Genomic DNA, 20,908 nt, shown 5'->3' on the forward strand with positions numbered 1-20,908 from the left:
TTGTACAGGAGGAGGTGAGCTGTGATATCACCTATTGTGAATGATGGATCCTGTGTTATCTACTGTATATAGAGGTGCTATCAGTCATTGTACAGGAGGAGGTGAGCTGTGACATCACCTATTGTGAATGGTGGATCCTGTCATCTACTGTATATAGAGGTGTTATCAGTCATTATACAGGAGGAGGAGGTGAGCTGTGACATCACCTATTGTGAATGGTGGATCCTGTGTTATCTACTGTATATAGAGATGCTATCAGTCATTGTACAGGAGGAGGAGGTGAGCTGTGACATCACCTATTGTGAATGGTGGATCCTGTGTAATCTACTGTATATAGAGGTGTTATCAGTCATTGTACAGGAGGAGGAGGTGAGCTGTAACATCTCCTATTGTGAATGGTGGATCCTGTGTTATCTACTGTATTTAGAGGTGTTATCAGTCATTATACAGGAGGAGGAGGTGAGCTGTGACATCACGTATTGTGAATGGTGGATCCTGTGTTATCTACTGTATATAGAGGTGCTATCAGTCATTGTACAGGAGGAGGAGGTGAGCTGTGACATAACCTATTGTGAATGGTGGATCCTGTGTAATCTACTGTATATAGAGGTGTTATCAGTCATTGTACAGGAGGAGGTGAGCTGTAACATCTCCTATTGTGAATGGTGGATCCTGTGTTATCTACTGTATTTAGAGGTGTTATCAGTCATTGTACAGGAGGAGGAGGTGAGCTGTGACATCACCTATTGTGCATGATGGATTCTGTGTTATCTACTGTATATATATATATATATATATATATATATATATATATATAGATGTTATCAGTGATTATAAACTTGTCTGTAATGATAACAAGATGACTACATCTAATATAATGTGAGGCTCAGAGAGAAAACTACAACTTTTCAAGATTTATTTAAATATAGAATGTGGCATGAAAATTAAATAAAACATCATCAAACATTAGTAAAATATATGTCTAAGATCGAAAATCAATCCTTAGATGTGCGGAAAACTCTTTGTCACTGACTTCTCCAGTGATTGGTGGCGGTCCCTGGGGTCAGACCCACCCATCTTATCACCCTTCCCGTAGAGAGGTAATAAATGGCTGCGGTACGAACAACTGTAGAATTTAGAATTCTCATCGTTGATTCCTAAATATCAGCTAGTAGAAGAATCTCACGGTTTATAGGTCCTCGATAGACAGAGTGTGGTGCAGAACATATGAATCATTTTCTTCCGCTCCCTGTAGGAGATTTTCCATTGGCAGAGTGTTGACGTCTCGTCTTGACTCGTCAAGTTCTTCCGGCGCAGGATCCTGAACGGGAGCCGGTACGGGGACAAAGTGTTGGCTCTGGATTGTGGTTGGGGTGGCTTGGTACGGTATCGAATGTGCTGCGGCAGCGGGAAGGGTCGGAATGGTCTGCGGCCATGGGAAGTAAGTCCATGGCGCCTGCTGCTCTGCATGTTCTAACTGGGTTGCGACACATGGAGCCGGGTTCCTCGTCTGTTTGGAAGAAGTTTGTGATAAGTTCATGCTCATTGAACAGAGTATGAAAAAAATATGGTGTCAGACACCAGTGATGTCACCTCCATCCTTCACATGACTGCTGCAGCCAATCACTGCTAGAATGTATGCCATGTGACTGCTGAGGCCAGTGATTAGCTGCAGCTGTCACATGACTAGTGGATGGGACATCATCTCTACAATACCAGCAGGGACCACCTTTCCAAAATGTGACGTTCATGTACGACATTTCAGATGCCGATGTCTGACTCATGAGATAGCGGATAATGATTACATTACACAGCTGTCACCCGCCTGTAACTGACACAATTTTACCTACTAGGGAGCCTCTGTTACCCCGTTGACCCACACACAAGGTTCTAGCTGGGTTACTATTGAAAGTTCCTGGGTCGGCCATTTTGGTACACCTAATAGTAGCTAATCACAAAATGCTGCAGAACTTTTTTTATTCAAGTAATCGCGGGTCCCTCAGGGGCACTATAAAAAGTGGAAAAAAAGGCTTAATTTTTTTTTTTTTAAATACTAAAAAGCCAAACTTTTAATTAAATCAAGTCCCTTTTCCAATCCTTTACAAATAAATATCCATAAAATATATTAAAATGTTTATCTCTGTAATCATAAAATTCCAATTTTTTTAAATATCCCAATGTATCTATTTATTTATTTATTTTTTTAAATGTTAATTTGGGTTTGCAAAAACGAGCATTTTTTGTAATTTACTGCTTATTAAAATTTGCAGCCGTTCTTGAAATAGTAATACTTTTCTTTTGGTTACAGTTGGTTGCCTAGGAGACCGACCACCCCAGCTGTCTAGCCTATAAGTACCGCAGTAACTGGGCTGAAGCTGCCCAGGACTAATGATTCTGTCTGGTTTTAAATTACTGCTTACGAGCTCAAAGAAAAGAGCTTGCAAGCACTGCACATGTTCTGCTGTCTAGCTGTGGTGGTCGGTCTCCAAGGCAACGAGCTACAAGCAAAACAAAAGTGTTAAAAGCTCAAGATCGGCTGAAAATTTTCAGAAGCAGTAAATTGCAAAAGTGTTTGTACTTACGAGCCCTATCTGACCATACCTATTTATAAAGAAATAATATACTTTAAATAAAGTTTGACTTACTGTGAAATTAGTTAGCAGAGGTTGTGAGGTGTATGTCAAGACTGAAGGTGGACCCACCACGGTGTAGCCCTGACACATCGGCTGGACATACATATCCCCTGTGTAAGGGCAGCTGATCGTCTCGTGTGAGATGTACTCTGGGCACGCCGTCCACTGGGTTATAGGCTGAAAGGAGGACGGCTGAGAAATCCATCCGGTGTAGAAGGTGCCTTCATCTTGGATAGGTAGTAGTGAGGTTGCAGCATCCAAATCAACATACGGAAGTTCAGTTGTGTTCGAGACTAGTAATAAACCACAATGGCATGGTTACAGAAGGCTGACATTTGGGATAAGTGACTATAGTATTAAAAAGAATCCATTGCTATGAATGATTACCTACTGACGTGTAGGTGGGAAGATTCTGGTAAGACGCGGGCACCTAGAAACAAAGGATCCAAGATGTAGCCTTAGCCTATAACAGAGCCAAAATGGGGAATGGATGAAGAGTTACGTTGATATATTGAGTCACCTTACCATGGGTGTTATGGAGTTGGTTCCTGCTAATTTCCCCCTCTTTCTTTTCAAAAGTTCTTTGACGGGTTCTTTGACCCGCACACCAAGGTATGGTCGGTTTTGGTGAAGCAGATGCTGATCTGAAGTCCCGGCTACAAGAAAAAAAAAGACGATATTAGTTAAGTCATGTTGAATCCTTTGCTCTATTAAAAATATTTGTGTTTACCAGCTCCCACGCAAATATATGTGTCCACAGGTAACAGACTACACTGTCCATATCATTGGGTATCTCTAATACACCGCTTGCTGGCCAGATCTGCCTTAACTCTGTAACAAACCTAGCTCTGGTATGGTACATCATTGGGTATCTCTATTACACTGCTGGCTAGATCTGCTTTAATTTTGAGACAAATCTAGCTCTGGTATATCATTGGGTATCTCTGCTACACTGCTGGCTAGATCTGCTTTAATTCTGTGACAAATCTAGCTCTGGTATATCATTGACTATCTCTGCTACACTGCTGGCTAGATCTGCCTTAACTCTGTGACAAAGCTAGCTCTGGTATATCATTGGCTATCTCTGCTACACTGCTGGCTAGATCTGCCTTAACTCTCTGACAAACCTAGCTGTGGTATATCATTGTGTATCTCTACTACATTGCTGGCTAGATCTGCCTTAACTCTGTGACAAATCTAGCTCTGGTATATCATTGGGTTTCTGTACTACATTGCTGGCTAGATCTGCCATAACTCTGTGACAAAGCTAGCTCTGGTATATCTTTGGCTATTTCTGCTACACTGCTGGCTAGATCTGCCTTAACTCTGTGACAAACCTAGCTCTGGTATATCATTGTGTATCTCTATTACATTGCTGGCTAGATCTGCCTTAACTCTGTGACAAATCTAGCTCTGGTATATCATTGGGTTTCTCTACTACATTGCTGTCTAGATCTGCCTTAACTCTGTGACAAATCTAGCACTGGTATATCATTGTGTATCTCTACTACATTGCTGGCTAAATCTGCCTTAATTCTGTGACAAATCTAGCTCTGAAATATCATTGTGTATCTCTACCACACCACTGGCCAGATCTGCCTTAACTCTGTGACAAATCTAATCATGTTATATCTTTGGGGGAAAATTGACTCTTCAAAGACGAAGAGGACTACAACTCTAATGCCACTTTTTGGAAGTAGCACTCCTAAAAGTCAATGTTGACCCTTTAATGAGCCTTGCTACATGACTTAGAATAAAAGCCAAACCATAATCTCAATTTGCAGACACGGTTTCGGGAACTGCCCCTCGTCAGTGCAAGGTGTAAGATCTGATTTGGCTGTGTGAGATGTATCTGACCGGGAACCAAGGGGTAACATTTCTCCTTGCGGAGAGTTGCAGGTCAAGCCTGCCATGCCCAAAATGAGGAGACTTTTAAGCCTTGCAATGCTCTTCTGGGAAATTAAATCTGAAAATTGTCTCTTCAGAGAGGAAGAGGACTAGAGCACTAGATTTCTAATCTTCTTCTCTGAAGAGACAATTTTCAGATTTAATTTCCCAGAAGAGCATTACAAGAATTTGGCATGGCAGGCTTCACATGCCACTCTCCTCAAGGAGAAACGTTACCCCTTGGATCCATATGTTTGGGTAACACTGCTACAGCATTGTTTAGCTCTGTCTGGACTTTATGCCAAACTTTGCTCTGCTATATCACTTGGTAATTGTGCCTAACCGGTGTGCCAGTGCTGCCTAAGACTCTGTGCCAAACTCAGCTCTGCTTATTCGTGTTGCTTTGTGTAGTCTGATCATGCAAATACTCGTGATCTGAAATTATTTTGTCTTTCACCAGCCCCTAAGTAAGGATGAAAAATTTGCCAAAATGTGAATTTGGAATATTCGCACAAATTGGCATCAAATATATGCGATACAAATCAATTATTTTCCAACCTCGCTACCCATTCCGGTCAAATCGTCTTCTTCTATCCAATCACTGGTGCAGTCTCTTCATAGTATGGACTAGTCGTTATTCGATGTCGTTTCACATCACAACAAAATCCTTCCTATCCTACAGTAATCCAGCCAAAGAGCGCCCAAAGCGTCTCACCCAAAAAAAAATCGGATCCAAACTTTTTTGTAAAATTAGCCTCAAATGAATTTGGTTCTCCCTGCCCCCGTTGTTTCCACAGGCATCCCTTTCCGGCGGTTCAATACTATTCATATAAAAAATTGTGCTAACAGAAACAACAAATAAACGACACCAGAATGACGAACAGATTTTTGTAGAATCGCAGTTCAAGCTCCGTAAACCGTGGTTACAAGTGTAAATAGGTGGAGTGCTACTTATTGTCTTCGAAGGTAAAGGGTGTATACGAGCCATAGGTTATTTACTTTGGAGTAAAGGTGACTTATGCAAAATGTGGTTACGTGAAATTAGTCAGTGAAGTGGTAAAATGCTCCAGCAAAGTACAGTGCTGTGTGCAAAGAGTGAAGAGCTGCAGAAGACCACAAGTCCCGAATATCCGGGAAACGGAACATTCCTCCGGTGCTAAAATATAAAAGGTATAAAGAGGTAACGTCCATCATAAAAAGATATATAAGTTATCACACTGCACGCACCGATGCTGTACAGGGCAGAACACGCTGTTTTTGGGCTCCTAAGGGAAATAATGTCGTATAAAAAGCAGCAGCATTGTAGCGGTAGTTTAATCTGTGCCCCATTAGTGTCCGCACAATACCCCAACGCCCCAAGAATATTATCCCCAAATCTCTCATGAAATCCAAGTCTCAATAAACCTATGTTCAGGTGCATAAATACTGGATGTGGATATGCAGCTAACTAGAGGGGGCTGGCCAGTTGGGGGGCATTGTGCATTTTCTCCCAGGAAATGGGGGGCAGCTCTGCTGTAGACTTACTTTCTCCTACTTACTCACATGATGACAATAATGTTGTGGGCACCTATTGTGAACTAAGGCTACTTTCACACTAGCGTCGGATTCGGCCCGTCGCATTGCGTCGGGCCGAGATTCCGATGCTAGCGTTTGATGCGCCGCATAACGGGTGCAGCGGATGCATTTCTCCGGCGCATCCGCTGCCCCATTGTGAGGTGCGGGGACGTGGGGGCGGAGTTCCGGCCGCGCATGCGCGGTCGGAAAAAGCGGTCCGTCGGCAGCAAAAAACGTTACATTTAACGTTTTTTGCCCCCGGCGGTCCGCCACAACACGGCGCAACCATCGCGCGATGGTTGCGACGTGTGTCAATGCGTCGCAAATGTTAATCTATGGGGCAAAAACGCATCCTGCAAACAACTTTGCAGGATGCGATTTTTCCCATAAATGACGCATTGCGACACATTGCAAAAAACGCCAGTGTGAAAGTAGCCTAAGGCCACCATACACATTAGTCCTCTTTCACGCGTCAGTGTCTCCGGTACGTGTGGTGACAGTGTCCACGCGTACCGGAGACACTTACATACCTAGGCCCATTCAAATCTATGCGTCTATGCACACGTCAGTGTGAGTCTACAGACCATGTGTCCATGTGCCAAACACGTTGACATGTCCATTTTTTTCAGCAGCACAATCCGCAATATGTCCCGGACATGATATCCGAGTGTCATCATTGTGACATGTACCGGCGCCTGAGAAAAGCAGTACAGGTGCCGCTGTTCCCAGGTGCCATGTACTGAATGCAACTCTCACCATCGTCGCCAGGTCTCCCTGAGATCAACCAGAACAGGCGACGCTGACGAGACTTGTAATCTGCACCACCAACTGTGTATCGTGCATATTAAATAAATAATTAATTAAATAAAAAATAATTACGGGTTCCCCCTTAGTTTTCCCAACCAGCTGAGGGAAAGCAGACATTTGGGAAGGGGCCAATAGCCATAAAAGGCTCCCAGCGGGAACTGTACTGCTTTTTCCCAGGCATGGGTACGTGTCACACTGATGCAGCACGTGGATAGCACATGGATGTCACGCATATGTTATACATGGAAATACGGATACGAATTGCACCTGGACTGGTTTAATCTGGTGCTTAGTCTCCATTCTTCCCACTTGCCCTGGTGCAGTGGCAAGTGGGGTAATAGGGTTGGGATTTTACAGCTGTTTGATGGCCGCTGACATTAAGCCCAGGGTTAATAATAGAGAGGCGTCTATAAGATACCCCCATTACTAACCCGATAGTCAAATGTAAAAAAAAGACACAAAGAGGGTAAATTCCTTCAATTGAAATAAGGACACAAATGCTTTTATTTGAAATAAACACTACCCATCCTCTTTTACCCATTTATTACTGTAAAATAAAAAATAATAAAACACCATATTCCTCACCTTCCTGAAGACAATCCATTTGTCCCACGAAGAACCCAACTCTGCTACGTCTGGATTGCATGGTTGAGCGGTGGCATGATTCTGCTCTGCTTCATCAGTTCCAGTGGTTCCAGTTCCATTCCTCTTGTTGCTGTTGTGCAACATCTGACCTCTATGGCATCATTCAATAACCCAAAGGCATGTGCCCTTTCTACCTGTTGCCTGCCAATGAATGCTTCTTTTTGGGATCTTTTCACGCATTTGCAAAATGCACAACCACTAATTCATATTTTCACACTGCGTCACGGGAAATGATGAAGTGAGAACTACAATCTGCACCTTATCTACAGATGAAAAGAACATGTTACTTATAACAATACAAAGCCAAAGGACTGACACCTTTCCTCCCAAACATTCCTGCAAAGAACAAATACGCCATGAGAAGACAACCACAGCCGTAGCACGCAACCCACCAAGACTATCACTAAGAAAAGATTTATTGCTTTACACTGCACTTTACACAGTAGATCTGGTTAAATCAGTGCAACACAGTATATAGTCAGACTTAACAGATGGGGATTACATACATGCATGATGCAGTGAAACTCAATTGCAAAAATAATTTTTAGTCCCAAATAATACATGCCTTTAAAAAATGACCTGAAAGATGTACAACCCATCTGTTACTGGTCTTTTGGAAATGCATGTTACATGATGGCTAATGTTTTCCTCATGCATTGGCTTCTTTCTTCACTTAAGAGCCACTTCTCCTCCTGCTTCTTAAACTCATTATTTACTCTGAGCATCCAGAGAGAGAGGAACAGTGTTTATCCCACCCAGCTCTGGATTCACAGCTACACTCCTCAGTACTGCGGCATAATGTCTTCCAGGCTGCTGTTTTCTAATAAGTATTTATCCAACCCGAGCTGTGTATTCACAGGAATAGTGCTCAGTACTGCTGAGTTGTGTCTTGCATGCCGCTGTTTTCCAATAAGTGTTTATCCCACACCAGCTGTGGATTCATAGCTACACTGCCCAGTACTGCCGTATAATACCCTCCATGCTGTTGCTTTCTCATAAGTGTTAATCCCACCCTAGATGCTTACTTACAGCTACACTGTTGAGTGCTGTTGTTTTCTAATAAGTGTTTCTCCCATTCCACCTGTGAATTCATAGCTACAATGCTCAATACTGCTGCATAATATCTTCCATGCTGATGCTCACTTATAAGTGTTTATATCAGCCCAGCTCTGGATTCACAGCTATGCTACTCAGTACTGCTGCATAATGTTTTCCATGCTTCTGCTTTCTAATATGTATTTATCTCATCCAAGTTCTGAATTCACAGCTACACTGCTCAGTACTGCTGTTTAATGTCTCCATGCTGCACCTTTTGAATAATTGTTTCTTACTCCAACTGTGAATTCTTAGCTACAAAACTCAGTTCTGCTGCATAATGTCTTTCATACTGCTGCTTTCTCATGAGTGTTTATCCCACCCTAGATGCGCACTTACAGCTACACTGTTGGGAGCTGTTGTATAATACCCTCCATGCTGTTGTTCTGATAAGTGTTTCTCCTATTCCAGCTGTGAATTCATAGCTACAATGCTCAATACTGCTGCATAATATCTTCCATGCTGATGCTCACTTATAAGTGTTTATCTCAGCCCAGCTCTGGATTCACAGCTATGCTGCTCAGCACTGCTGCATAACGTTTCCCATGCTTCTGCTTTCTAATATGTATTTATCTCATCCCAGTTCTGGATTCACAGCTACACTGCTCAGTACTGCTGTTTAATGTCTCACATGCTGCTGCTTTTTAATAATTGCTTCTTACTCCAACTGTGAATTCTTAGCAACACAACTCAGTACTGCTGCTTAATGTCTTTCATACTGCTGCTTTCTAATAAGTGTTTATCCCACCCCAGCTATGGATTCACAGCTACACGCTCAGTACTGCTGTATTATATCGCTCATGCGATATAATACAGCTTTAGCTTCCAAACATACACAACAAAGCGATAGGAGAGCAGGAACCCCTCATGTTTGTGTGTCCGCTGCATAAAATACATTACAGCAATCAGTCTATACGTACTAGCTCAAAGACAACTTAAAATTAGATCTGCAGAGGAAAAAACTGCTGAAAATGTAGTGTACTGTTCATATAATGGCCAGAAATTGTGTTATTCCTCATGTACATACACACAACAGCTTATTCTGAGAAAATCACCTAAAACAGACCTTACACTGTCACAATATATGAAATTCTTAGTAATAAACATACTAAAAAAATCTCTTTATAACCATAGTGGACTCAGAATAGTCATTTTGTGGCCACATTTCATCTTAAGATAGTTTTGGTTGTGAGTTCAGCTTACTTATTCTGGTTACCTGCCTTCACTTTATTCACTATGGTAAATATTTCTGACACTTTTTTTTTTTATACTTTGTTGACCAAGTTCTAATGCCAGGAACAAATATTGATTTTTCTGCTGTACAGTCCTTCAAATTTTTGGCTCACCCCAAAGAATGTGAATAGAGAACAAATCGTCTGCTTGTTAGAAAATGTGCAAACATAGCTCCAACCGCTTCTGTGTTCTCTGATTATTACAATTTCACCTTAAAGCGTTTTCCTCCGCATAATTTCTGCACATAATGCAGTTACATTGGGGGAAATAAGATACAAGGAGTGAAAAACATTCAACTCATAACTCTCTATAGGATAAGCGTTCAACACTTTCCTAAATGAAAGTGCCCTTGTACCTGTCATTACAACCTCTTGAGTTAGAGCATTCCATACTTTGTCTAGGCTGTAACCGCAAATAACCCTTTCCTATATACCGTACTCATGCCTAAACTGCCTTTCCTCCACATTTAATGAATGTCCACGAATTTAATATATACTTCCTATATAAATACCAGTATGGGGGTCCAAATCTGACACCGGGGACCCTCAGACTCTAGGTACGCCACTGCTGAAGGGGATAAAAATTAAAAAAAACTGACCGTCACATCCAAACATAGACTAAGTGTGAACAGGTGCTGAACCTAGAGTCACCAACTCATAAACACTCAAAAAGAAAAAGGCAGCACACCGTAGCACCAAAACTTGCAAATATGAAACATGAAAATTGAATTCCATTACTGCGCTAGAAATATAATAAATTGAGAAAGTTTAGCGCATAAATTGGCCAATTCATGTGTACCTGGTAGCCACGATAAGGCATTTCTCGTATACCAGGGCCCAGGCCCTGAGGAAAGGCATTGCTAGGCCCTGGTACACGAGAAATGCCTTATCGTTGTTACCCAGGGCCCCATGTTATATAAAACGGACGACATTAGAGAAGGTCGATCATTTCTATCCAGCCTCCTTACGAGCCTGCAGTGTGTACATCAGCCGCCGCCGCGTACAATTTTGTAGTTTCATTTCTGCTTCTCTGACATTTTCAGGCTGCAGGTTTGGATGGTGCGGGTTATGCTACGGCATATGTTACTTTCAGTTCTTGACGTTTTGTGTTTATTGGACAGATCATTTAGAAACATATTACATCTGCTTGTGGTTTTTCTACAATTCTCACTAGGAGAATGAGATGACTTCATCTAAAAATGTGAAATATTAGGATTTCTACCCTGTCCTTTTTAAAGACTGGCCATAAAGGAGCTGTTTGATTGCAAAGGTCACTTTAATGGTCCTAATCTGGGCCTCCGGGGCTTGCACCCACTTGGTGCACAAATTAATGGAAAGCAGCTGAACAGAATGCAGCTTGTTTTCTGTTAGGCTCACCAGGTGGACCTCCAAGCCCAAGTTCCAGGTGGGCACACGGACCACGGGTGTCGGTGCAGCAGATAGGTGAGGCAGACAGCAAAGGGACAGGAGACCACTGGCAGGAATCTGTTGGCAGACGGGAGACGTCTAGGACACCACAGGCAAGTAGGCAAAGTACAAGGAACTGTATGCAGGCAGAAGACATAAGGAGAACACAGACAAGTAGATGTCAGGAGACAAAGGTATACAGGTGAAGTGCAGGAAACTGCAGGCAGGTAGGAGGGAAATGTCAGGAGACCGCAGGCAGGCAGATGGAGTTGAGGGAACTGCAGATAGACGGAAGACGTCCAGGAGACTGCAGACAGCAGCTGGGCAGGTTATGGCGTCTAGAGCAAGCCAGAGTCTAGCAACACTGAAGTCTTTACACAGAGCCACAGGTGTGTGTCTTGGTGAGCCTTACATAGGCTCAGACAAATGCTCGCATGGGATCACGCCATGCTATCTGCAAAGCCCGTCTTGGAGGACATCAGACATCAGTACAGGTGCGTGACATTTTCTAGTCTATTGATTTGAGAATTAGGTAATATTAGGTGATTTTTTCGGCAATGTGTTTTTGTATACAGTATGATTGTATCACTGCCGTGTAGGCGCTTGTCCCTCAATAAAAATGACACCTTTTGTCTAAAGATCCAATGTTCCTGTCCTGAGAAATCTAGTGTAGAAGCCAAATGCAAATCTGAAAGTGCACTGGGGCGTGTCTGCTTCATCCAAGTGCACCGACACGCCCCCAGTGCCGCTAATTTGCATATGGCTTTAATCCTAGATTTCTCATGACTGGCACATCAGATCTCTACAAAAAAGGTGTCATTTTTATTGGGGAAAAAGCATGTATACAGCCATACTACTACTGCCATATATAAAAACGTGCTGACTGGTTCCCTTTAAAAGTCAGTAGACACAAAACACCTCTCAATCTCCCAAAACATGGAAGTTCTGATCGACCAATTGTGCGTGTTTGCTACTAAAGCAGATGAGCGCAGCACTGTGCAGGTTTTGCAGCTATCCACCATCCGTATGTCAATACTTTTCACTTTCAACAAGGGACGATCCCCATTACTCATTTCTGTAGGTTGTTTGCTGATTTTACCAAAATGGGCAAGTTCTACCAATGTGCATGGCTGGCATATACCGGGGAGAGTTACGGTATTCATATTGGTGCACCGTGCAAAGATTTTAACATTCTCATAAGAAAAGAAATAAAAAAATGTATCATGTCATTTACTCAATATATAACGCCAACATATTCTGAAAATTAGCACCGCTCACATCGGTCCCTGCACACATTGGGGTCCTCAATATCACCGGGACACATTTATCGAAAATAGTGAAAACTTAGGTATGTTGCTGATGATTGGGGAGATGTTAGTGCGGGAGATTCACAATTATGCCATCACCAAATGAAAGCCTGTATAGAAAATCGTGCGTGGACCCTCAGCTCGTACCACCGCTTTTAACTGTCACTATATATTCTATGGAGAAAAGTATGTGCCCTGGGCACTGGGCACTGGGCACAGTCAAGGGGAGCAGAAAAGGGCGAACCCCAAACTGGTCCCACAAAGCTGAAGCTACAATTGTCCACAATATCTTGTGCTGAAGATTAAGATTTCTCGTCACTGGAACTAAGTTCCTGAGGTTGCCCCCTGATAACAGCCCATAACATTATCCACCTCCACCATCTGTACAGGGGGCACAATGCAGTTGGGGGGTAACGTCCTCCTGGAATCGCCAAACCCAGACTCCTCCATCAGATGCAGATAGAGAAGTGCAATCCCTCACTGCACAGAACACGTCTCCTCCGGAGTCCAGTGGTGGCGGCTTTACACCTCTGCATCCGACGCTCAGCATTGTGCTTGGTGATGTACGGCTGCATGCAACTGCTCAGCCACGAAGCTCCCGGCGGGGACGCAGTGTTTGTGCTGATGTTAGTACCAGAGGAGGTCAAATAGTATACACTGGGGGTAATGGGTCCAGATTTTATTCACTGGGGGCGGGTGGCAGGTTGTTATATACAGGGGCAATGGGACCTAATATTATTCACTGGGGGAAGGTGGCCGGATGTTATACATGAGGCAATGGGACCTAATGTTATTTACTGGGGGGAGGTGGCCGGATGTTATACAAGGGGGCAATGGGACCTAATATTATTCACAGGGGGGAGGTGGCCGGATGTTGTACATGGGGCAATGGGACCTAATGTTATTTACTGGGGGGAGGTGGCCTGATGTTATACAAGGGGGCAATGGGACCTAATGTTATTTACTGGGGGGAGGTGGCCGGATGTTATACATGGGGCAATGGGACCTAATGTTATTTACTGGGGGGAGGTGGCCGGATGTTATCCATGGGGCAATGGGACCTAATATTATTCACTGGGGGAAGGTTGCCAGATGTTATACATGGGGGCAATGGGACCTAATATTATTCACTGGGGGGAGGTGGCCGGATGTTATACATGGGGCAATGGGACCTAATATTATTCACTGGGGGGAGGTGGCCGGATGTTATACATGGGGGCAGTGGGACCTAATGTTATTCACTGGGGGCAGGTGGCTGGATGTTATACAAGGGGGCAATGGGACCTAATGTTATTTACTGGGGGGAGGTGGCCGGATGTTATACATGGGAGCAATGGGATCTAATATTATTCACTGGGGGGAGGTGGCCGGATGTTATACAAGGGGGCAATGGGACCTAATGTTACTCACTGGGGGCAGGTGGCTGGATGTTATACAACGGGGCAATGGGGCCAGATGTTATTCACTGGGGCGGGTGGCCGGATATTATACACAGGGGCAATGGGGCCAGATGTTATTCACTGGGTTTGGCTGGCCAGATGTTATACACGGGGCAATGGGGCCAGATGTTAGTCACTGGGGCGGGTGGCGGGATGATATACATGGGGCCATGGGGCCAGATGTTATTCACTGGGGGCGGGTGGACGGATGTTATACATGGGGGCCATGGGGCCAGATCTTATTCACTGGGGGCAGGTGGCTGGTTGTTATATATGGGGGCAATGGGACCTATGGTTATTCACTGGGGGTGGGTGGCCAGATGTTATGCCCAGGGACAATAGGGCCAGATGCTATTCACTGGGGGCAGGTGGCCGGTTGTTATATACAGGGGGCAATGGTGCCAGATGTTAGTCACTGGGGGTGGCTGGCCAGATGTTATACATGGGGCAATGGGGCCAGATGTTATTCACTGGGGCCGGTGGACAGATGTTATACATGGGGGCCATGGGGACAGATGTTATTCACTGGGGGCAGGTGGCTGGTTGTTATATATGGGGGCAATGGGACCTATGGTTATTCACTGGGGGTGGGTGGCCAGATGTTATTCACTGGGGGCAGGTGGCCGGTTGTTTTATTCAGGGGACAATGGGGCCAGATGTTATTCACTGGGGGCGGATGGCCAGTTGTTATATACAGGGGGCAATGGGGCCAGATGTTAGTCACTGGGGGCAGGTGGCCGATTGTTATACACGGGGGCAATGGGGCCAGATGAAAATATCTGAATTCAGTGATAGTAATAAGTGATAATGATTTCTGACATTACATGTGAGGTTATAGTTGTGGTGACATCAGTGGGGCTACACCCAAGCCTATAACAAGCAGACCACTCGCTCTCGGCTGTACGTTTTGTGCTCGCCTCATTATTAGCTCCGCTTTCATTTTCCAATTCTTAGTATTCAGAACAGGAGTGCTCACAGCACAGATCGATATCTTCAAAAGGATCGTATTTTTTGCGTGTAGGTGTGGAAAGTTTCATGAATAGGCGGTAAAGCTTCCTGGGAAACCGACGCGAGAAACAAGAGTGATCTGATCTGTACGAGCTGCAGCTGAACGCGCTGACTGTCCCCTATCTGCACATTAACGCCCTGGTACCTAGAGTAGGACAAGTCATTTTCATGCTCCCATTTTGGAGTAAAATCAATGAATGTGTTGAAACAAAATGTATGATATTTTGGGGGACAAGAGGGTGGAAAACACAGTTGATATGAAAGGTTTTGGTTTTGTCTTTAGAGTTTCTTTTTTTCTATACATCATATGACATATACTGTAAGGGACATGATAACTTTATTCTTTGGGTTAGTATGATTACAGTGTTATTACGTTTGATCTCTTTTATGTTTTACAACATTTGGACAATAAAAATAAGTAAAAAAAATAATTCTACAATATTCTGATATGTAGCATGGCAGCCATGGGGATATTTGTTACTGCCACAGCTGATGATGAGCTGACAGAGGGAGCCTTCTCCCTCTGTCTAACTACTTAGGTGCCACACTTCTGATTTACCGCAGAATTTAAGGGGTTGAATTGTGAGGATTCCGTTTCTGATTGAACCCTGTTTCTGTTTGTTCTCCAGGTGCTGGTCTTATTGTTACTGAGGCAATATCCACAATGACAACATGTCATATAGTTACATCATATAGAGCAAGATGACCAACCTATGGCAATCATTGCATCCAAGACAAAATCCGGCCTTATCGCTGATGAGGACAGACCTCCATTACAGCCTACATTGCCATATTGCTCTGCAACATGACAGTCTGGAAGAGCCGTGGTGTAAGGTGATGAATAGACCTTCATGAAGGAACGTCACACCGGTCCTAACACCGGGATTATGGTGTGGGGTGGCATAATACAGTAGTACTCAAAAGTTTATGAGTCGCCCGCATGGGCTGTGGGGTACTCGGTACCGGGTCCGGTACTTAAAGGGGATGTCACGGTGGCTGCGACCCGGTTCGTGGCTCTGGGCTCCCAATTAAAAGGGGAAAGGTCTTCTAAGGGGTATTGTGAATAAAGTCTATTGTTCGTGACGCCACCTGTGGTGTTCGGTCAGTGGGGATCGAAGCTGCTTAAAGGGGTCCTCTGGGGTGATGGTATGCAGCAAGATGGTGATGCTTCCCACAGGTGAAGCGGGGTCCCCAGGGCTTCCCAAGTGTAGGGCACCAATGGTGTGGTGGATGGTATGGCAAAGAACGAGGACACAAGTTTGCAGTCTTTACCTGGTTTACTGATGGTAGCAGTCCTCAGTCCAGGGTACCAAGTGCAGGGTAGCTGTGGTCCGGCTGGCTTGGAGGCAATAGGGGATCCCTCTCCCAGGTGAGGTCCATAAGCCTTTCTTACTTGCACTATTTTAGTTGGCGAGGTCCCTGCCGCTTGAAGCTTGGTTGCAAAGTCCCCTCTCTCTTGTCCTAAGACAGTTGTCTGTATGATAGGCAATGCGAGCCGTTTTATAGGGTCTCTATCATGACCCGGGCTCTAAGGTTACTGCTTCATCTCAGACTTGATGCGGGCAATTGACATACAGTCCTATGCACTCCTGTTCTGTCGCGTGTCCTGGAGAACAACACGACCTCGGGCTCCCGGTCCCCGGTTTCTGAGCTCTGGCTCTGAGTGTGTCCTTCCGCTGTTCCCCTGCTGAGCCTCTTCCTCCCCTGTGCTCCTTCCCTCTAAGCTCCTCCTCTATTCAACTCCTCACATTATCTCTCTTTCCAGGGGTCGCAGCTCGCACGTGGCTGCTCGGCCAGACGTCCTTCTCCTCTCCTCACTCCTCTACAACTGCCTGAATCCTCCTCCAGACCAGGATACATAAAGTCTAAGGAAGCTCCCCTGAATCCGGGTCCTGAGCTCCCCCTCCTGACCTAGATTCAGATGTGTTGAATCTGAGTGCCTTACCTGATAGAAAGAATCCCCCTTGCCTCCAAGCATGACATCACCCTCCCCGAAAGGAAGGCAACATCACTGCAACAACCGGTTACCTGGGGTCTTACATGTACATACCCAGGCAGAATTTTTGCTTTGTTGGCCTTTTTTCAGAGAATATGAATGATAAAATCAAAACTTTTTATCCACTCATGGTTAGTGGTTGGGTGAAGCCATTTATTGTCAAACTACTGTGTATTCTCCTTTCAAATCATAATGACACACAAAACATTCAAATGACTCTGATCAAAAGTTCACATACCCTGGTGATTTTCTGATGACATGCACGGAAGTTGACCCAAATGAGTTTGAAAAGCTACTAAATCCTCACCTGTGACAAATGCCGGAAAATTGTTCAGGATGCAAATAAAAACCCAGAAACAACATCGGCCGAAATACAGGACTCTGAAAACTAGCGGTGTGGCTGTTTCAAGAGGCACAATAAGGAGGCACTTGAAGAAAAATGGGCTGCATGGTCAGAAGAAAGCCAAATGACCCTGATCAAAAATTCATCCTCCTTCAAACGGCATAGCCAAGCCCTTTCCACTTCCTGCCGCCTTCAACTCAAAAATATTTCACGGATCCGTAGATTCCTAAACCAAGAATCTGCAAAAAACCCTAGTCCATGCCCTCATCATCTCCCGCCTCGACTACTGTAACCTCCTGCTCTGTGGCCTCCCCTCTACACTCTCTCACCCCTCCAATCTATTCTAAACTCTGCTGCCCGACTAATCCACCTGTCCCCGCTATTCCCCGGCCTCTCCCCTCTGTCAATCCCTTCACTGGCTCCCCATTACCCAGAGGCTCCAGTACAAAAGCCTAACCATGACGTACAAAGCCATCCACAACCTGTCTCCTCCATACATCTGTGACCTCGTCTCCCGGTACTTACCTACCCGCAACCTCCGATCCTCACAAGATCTCCTTCTCTACTACCCTCTTATCTCCTCTTCCCACAATCGTATGCAAGATTACTCTCACGTATCACCCCTACTCTGGAACCCTCTACCACAACACATCAGACTCTCACCTACCATCGAAACCTTCAAAAGGAACCTGATGTCCTACCTCTTCAGACAAGCCTACAACCTGCAGTAACCACCGATTGACCAAACCGCTGCACGACCAGCTCTATCCTCGCCTACTGTATCCTCACCCATCCCTTGTAGATTGTGAGCCCTCGCAGGCAGGGTCCTCTCTCCTCCTGTACCAGTTGTGACTTGTATTGTTCAAGATTATTGTACCTGTTTTTATTATGTATACCCCTCCTCACATGTAAAGCGCCATGGAATAAATGGCGCTATAATAAATAATAATAAATAGATATTCCAAAACATACTTGGCTACTTGGTTGCGGTTTAGATCTGTACCATTACTCCGCTTTTATCAGTGATTGCATAAGAATAGTGGGATACCCCCAGGTAGGCTACTAACGTGTGATGGTGGTTTCCACTGAAGGGGCAGCCATGCTCATTTTACCCTGTTTTATTCCTGATAGACGACTGTGTCTCTGGGTCTGATCGCATAGAAGAGACGGTGGACCTCGGGGGAGTGGCGCTGTATTTTATTACTGCTGATTAGTTGGGTTCCTATAAATGGGACTCCTGCTCCATACATATTGATTGCTTAACCTAGGGAGGGTCTGTCAATAAAAAAAAATCCTTGATAATCCCTATACTCAATCATTTTAAGGACAAAGAAAAGTGACTTCTTACATAGAAATGAATTTAGCAAACACCTTAACCACACAATTCAGAAAATTACAGTAACCAGTAAACTTGTGTACTAAATGAGGACATCAAAAGAATCCTATCATCAGCGGATTATATCAGTCGGTGACATTTTTACTGTGGTGTTGTATTCTGCACAGTAGTAGGAAGTCGGCTATGTTATTGTTACTGTAACTTGTACCGTCACACTAACATATCAAGCAGGTTTGAGGATAATAAAGCAGGATATAACAAAAAGTTGTCATTTGCGGTGACTTCTCAAATTCATGTGTATATACCTGGGCAATATCACTATTTTGCCTATTACATGACATGTATTCTGCATTTGTTTCACGTTTTTCTTAAATCTCCAATGTAAAGTACACAGAAAACAGTTGATCCTGTTCCTTTATCTCTAATTAAAACACAGAGAATCATCAGTAGCCCAGAGGTCATTAAAAGCTGTACTGAGCTATGTAGCTGTGAATACAGAGCTGGAGTGAGATAGCAAAACTCTTACTACAAGAAATTGCAGCATTAGACGATATGATATATCAATATTGAGTGGTGTAGTTGTGAATCCAACAAAGGAGTGAGATAAATATGCATTGAAAGCAGTAGCACCATGGAGGTAATTATGCATCAATACTTAGCAATGTAACTGTGCATACAGAACTGGAGATAGCAAAATACTAGTAGAACCAGTAGTATGAGAGCATTATACAGCAGCAGTGAGCAATATAGATGGAATCCAAAAGTGGGATGAGATAGAAAAATTCTTACTAGAATCAATAGCAGCAAGGAGGACGTGATTCATCAATACTGAGCAGTGTAGTTATGAATCCAGCACCAGAGTAAGTTAAATAAACACTTATTAGAAGCAGAAGAAGCATGAAGGACATTATACATCAATACTCAGCATTGTAGCTATGCAGACAAAACTGGAATGAGATAGCAAAAAAACTTACTAGCAGCAACATGGAGAGCATTATAAAACAGCAGTGAGCAGTGTAGCTGGAATCCAGCACTGGGATAAGACAGATAACTCTTACTAGAAGCAATAGCAGCATGAAGGACATGATACATCAATACTGAGCTGTGTAGTTGTGAATCCAGCATGAGAATTAGATGAACACTTACTAGAAGCAGTAATGTTTACCTTATTTCCTATACTTTTTGCCATAACAATATAGTGTATCTTGGTTGTGATAGAACCCTAAGTAGTCATCCTTTTCCCAATAAGAAGACATTTGGCACTATTGGTGAGCTATACTTTTTTTCTCAACCTTTATGACATTGCTCTCTAAAAGAGCTTGTAAAATCCAAAGAATGCAAAATGTTAATTAAACCCAATTGCAAGAATGTTTAATTAGCTCACAATACATATATTTAAGTGACATAATGTCCAAAACGTGGACAAAGCCTTTAAAGTGCATCCACACCGGCCGATTATTGTGAACAAGTGTTCCTGATGATCATTTCTCAATAATCAAGCAATGTAAGTAGAACAATCAGTCAACCAATAATTATGGAACACGCTCACTCACCAAATGAAATGATTTTTAAGCTCTTATAAGCACTTTAAAAAAAAATTATAGTTCTCGGCAGCTCATCATCCTGTGTAAACAAGTGATATGCTGCTGAGATCATTCTGTGTGCATCAGAAGTTTACCAGTAAACATGCTGTCAGGGAGTCTTACCCCGCCCCCACCACTGATTTTCAGCTTTCTGCCCATGTGCAGGGTACACAGAAAGCTGCCAATCAATGGTGGGGGGCGGGGTTACACAGAGCTCAGCATTTGAGCTCTACTAGATCTTCAGCAGATAAAACTGTGATTTTATTGAAACTGCAGCAAGCAACCCAGTAAGTGACACATTGCTGGAATCGGGGTCTCTGGCCCTACATCATGCTGCTCTCAGATGAGGGAGTGAAAACCTGCTGAGAGACTCCCTTTAAGGAGTTAAATAGAAAACTTGCAGGAAAAAAAAGTCAATTCTGGGCGTGGTGGAGACCATTGCGATATTTCCTTTTCTCTATTTTTTCATGTCTAATCACAAGCATCGGAAAATATGGGTGGAAATCAGATTGTTTCACCTTGTGAATTAGCACACATTGCTTTGATTGTATCTCTGTGGGAACAGCAAGCTGACATAGATTTGGATTTTACCGTGTCACAAAAGTTATTTAATATGTTGATATGAAACTTTTGAAG

General features: G+C 43.7%; 1 protein-coding gene across 1 annotated transcript in view; it reads right to left on the minus strand.

Annotated features, from left to right (window-relative positions):
• Positions 1-815: 815 nt before the first annotated feature.
• POU2AF1 (POU class 2 homeobox associating factor 1) overlaps positions 816-20,908 on the minus strand; it is a 30,926-nt gene continuing 10,833 nt past the window's right edge. The window contains exons 2-5 of the mRNA XM_069740978.1: positions 3,159-3,289; positions 3,021-3,063; positions 2,646-2,926; positions 816-1,510 (exon numbers count right to left, since the gene is read on the minus strand). Of these exons, the coding sequence (XP_069597079.1) occupies positions 1,190-1,510; positions 2,646-2,926; positions 3,021-3,063; positions 3,159-3,289 (776 nt within the window). The 3' untranslated portion in view covers positions 816-1,189. The remainder of the gene's footprint in view (positions 1,511-2,645; positions 2,927-3,020; positions 3,064-3,158; positions 3,290-20,908) is intronic.

Source organism: Ranitomeya imitator, chromosome 10, assembly GCF_032444005.1.
Source record: "Ranitomeya imitator isolate aRanImi1 chromosome 10, aRanImi1.pri, whole genome shotgun sequence".
Lineage (NCBI taxonomy): Eukaryota > Metazoa > Chordata > Amphibia > Anura > Dendrobatidae > Ranitomeya > Ranitomeya imitator.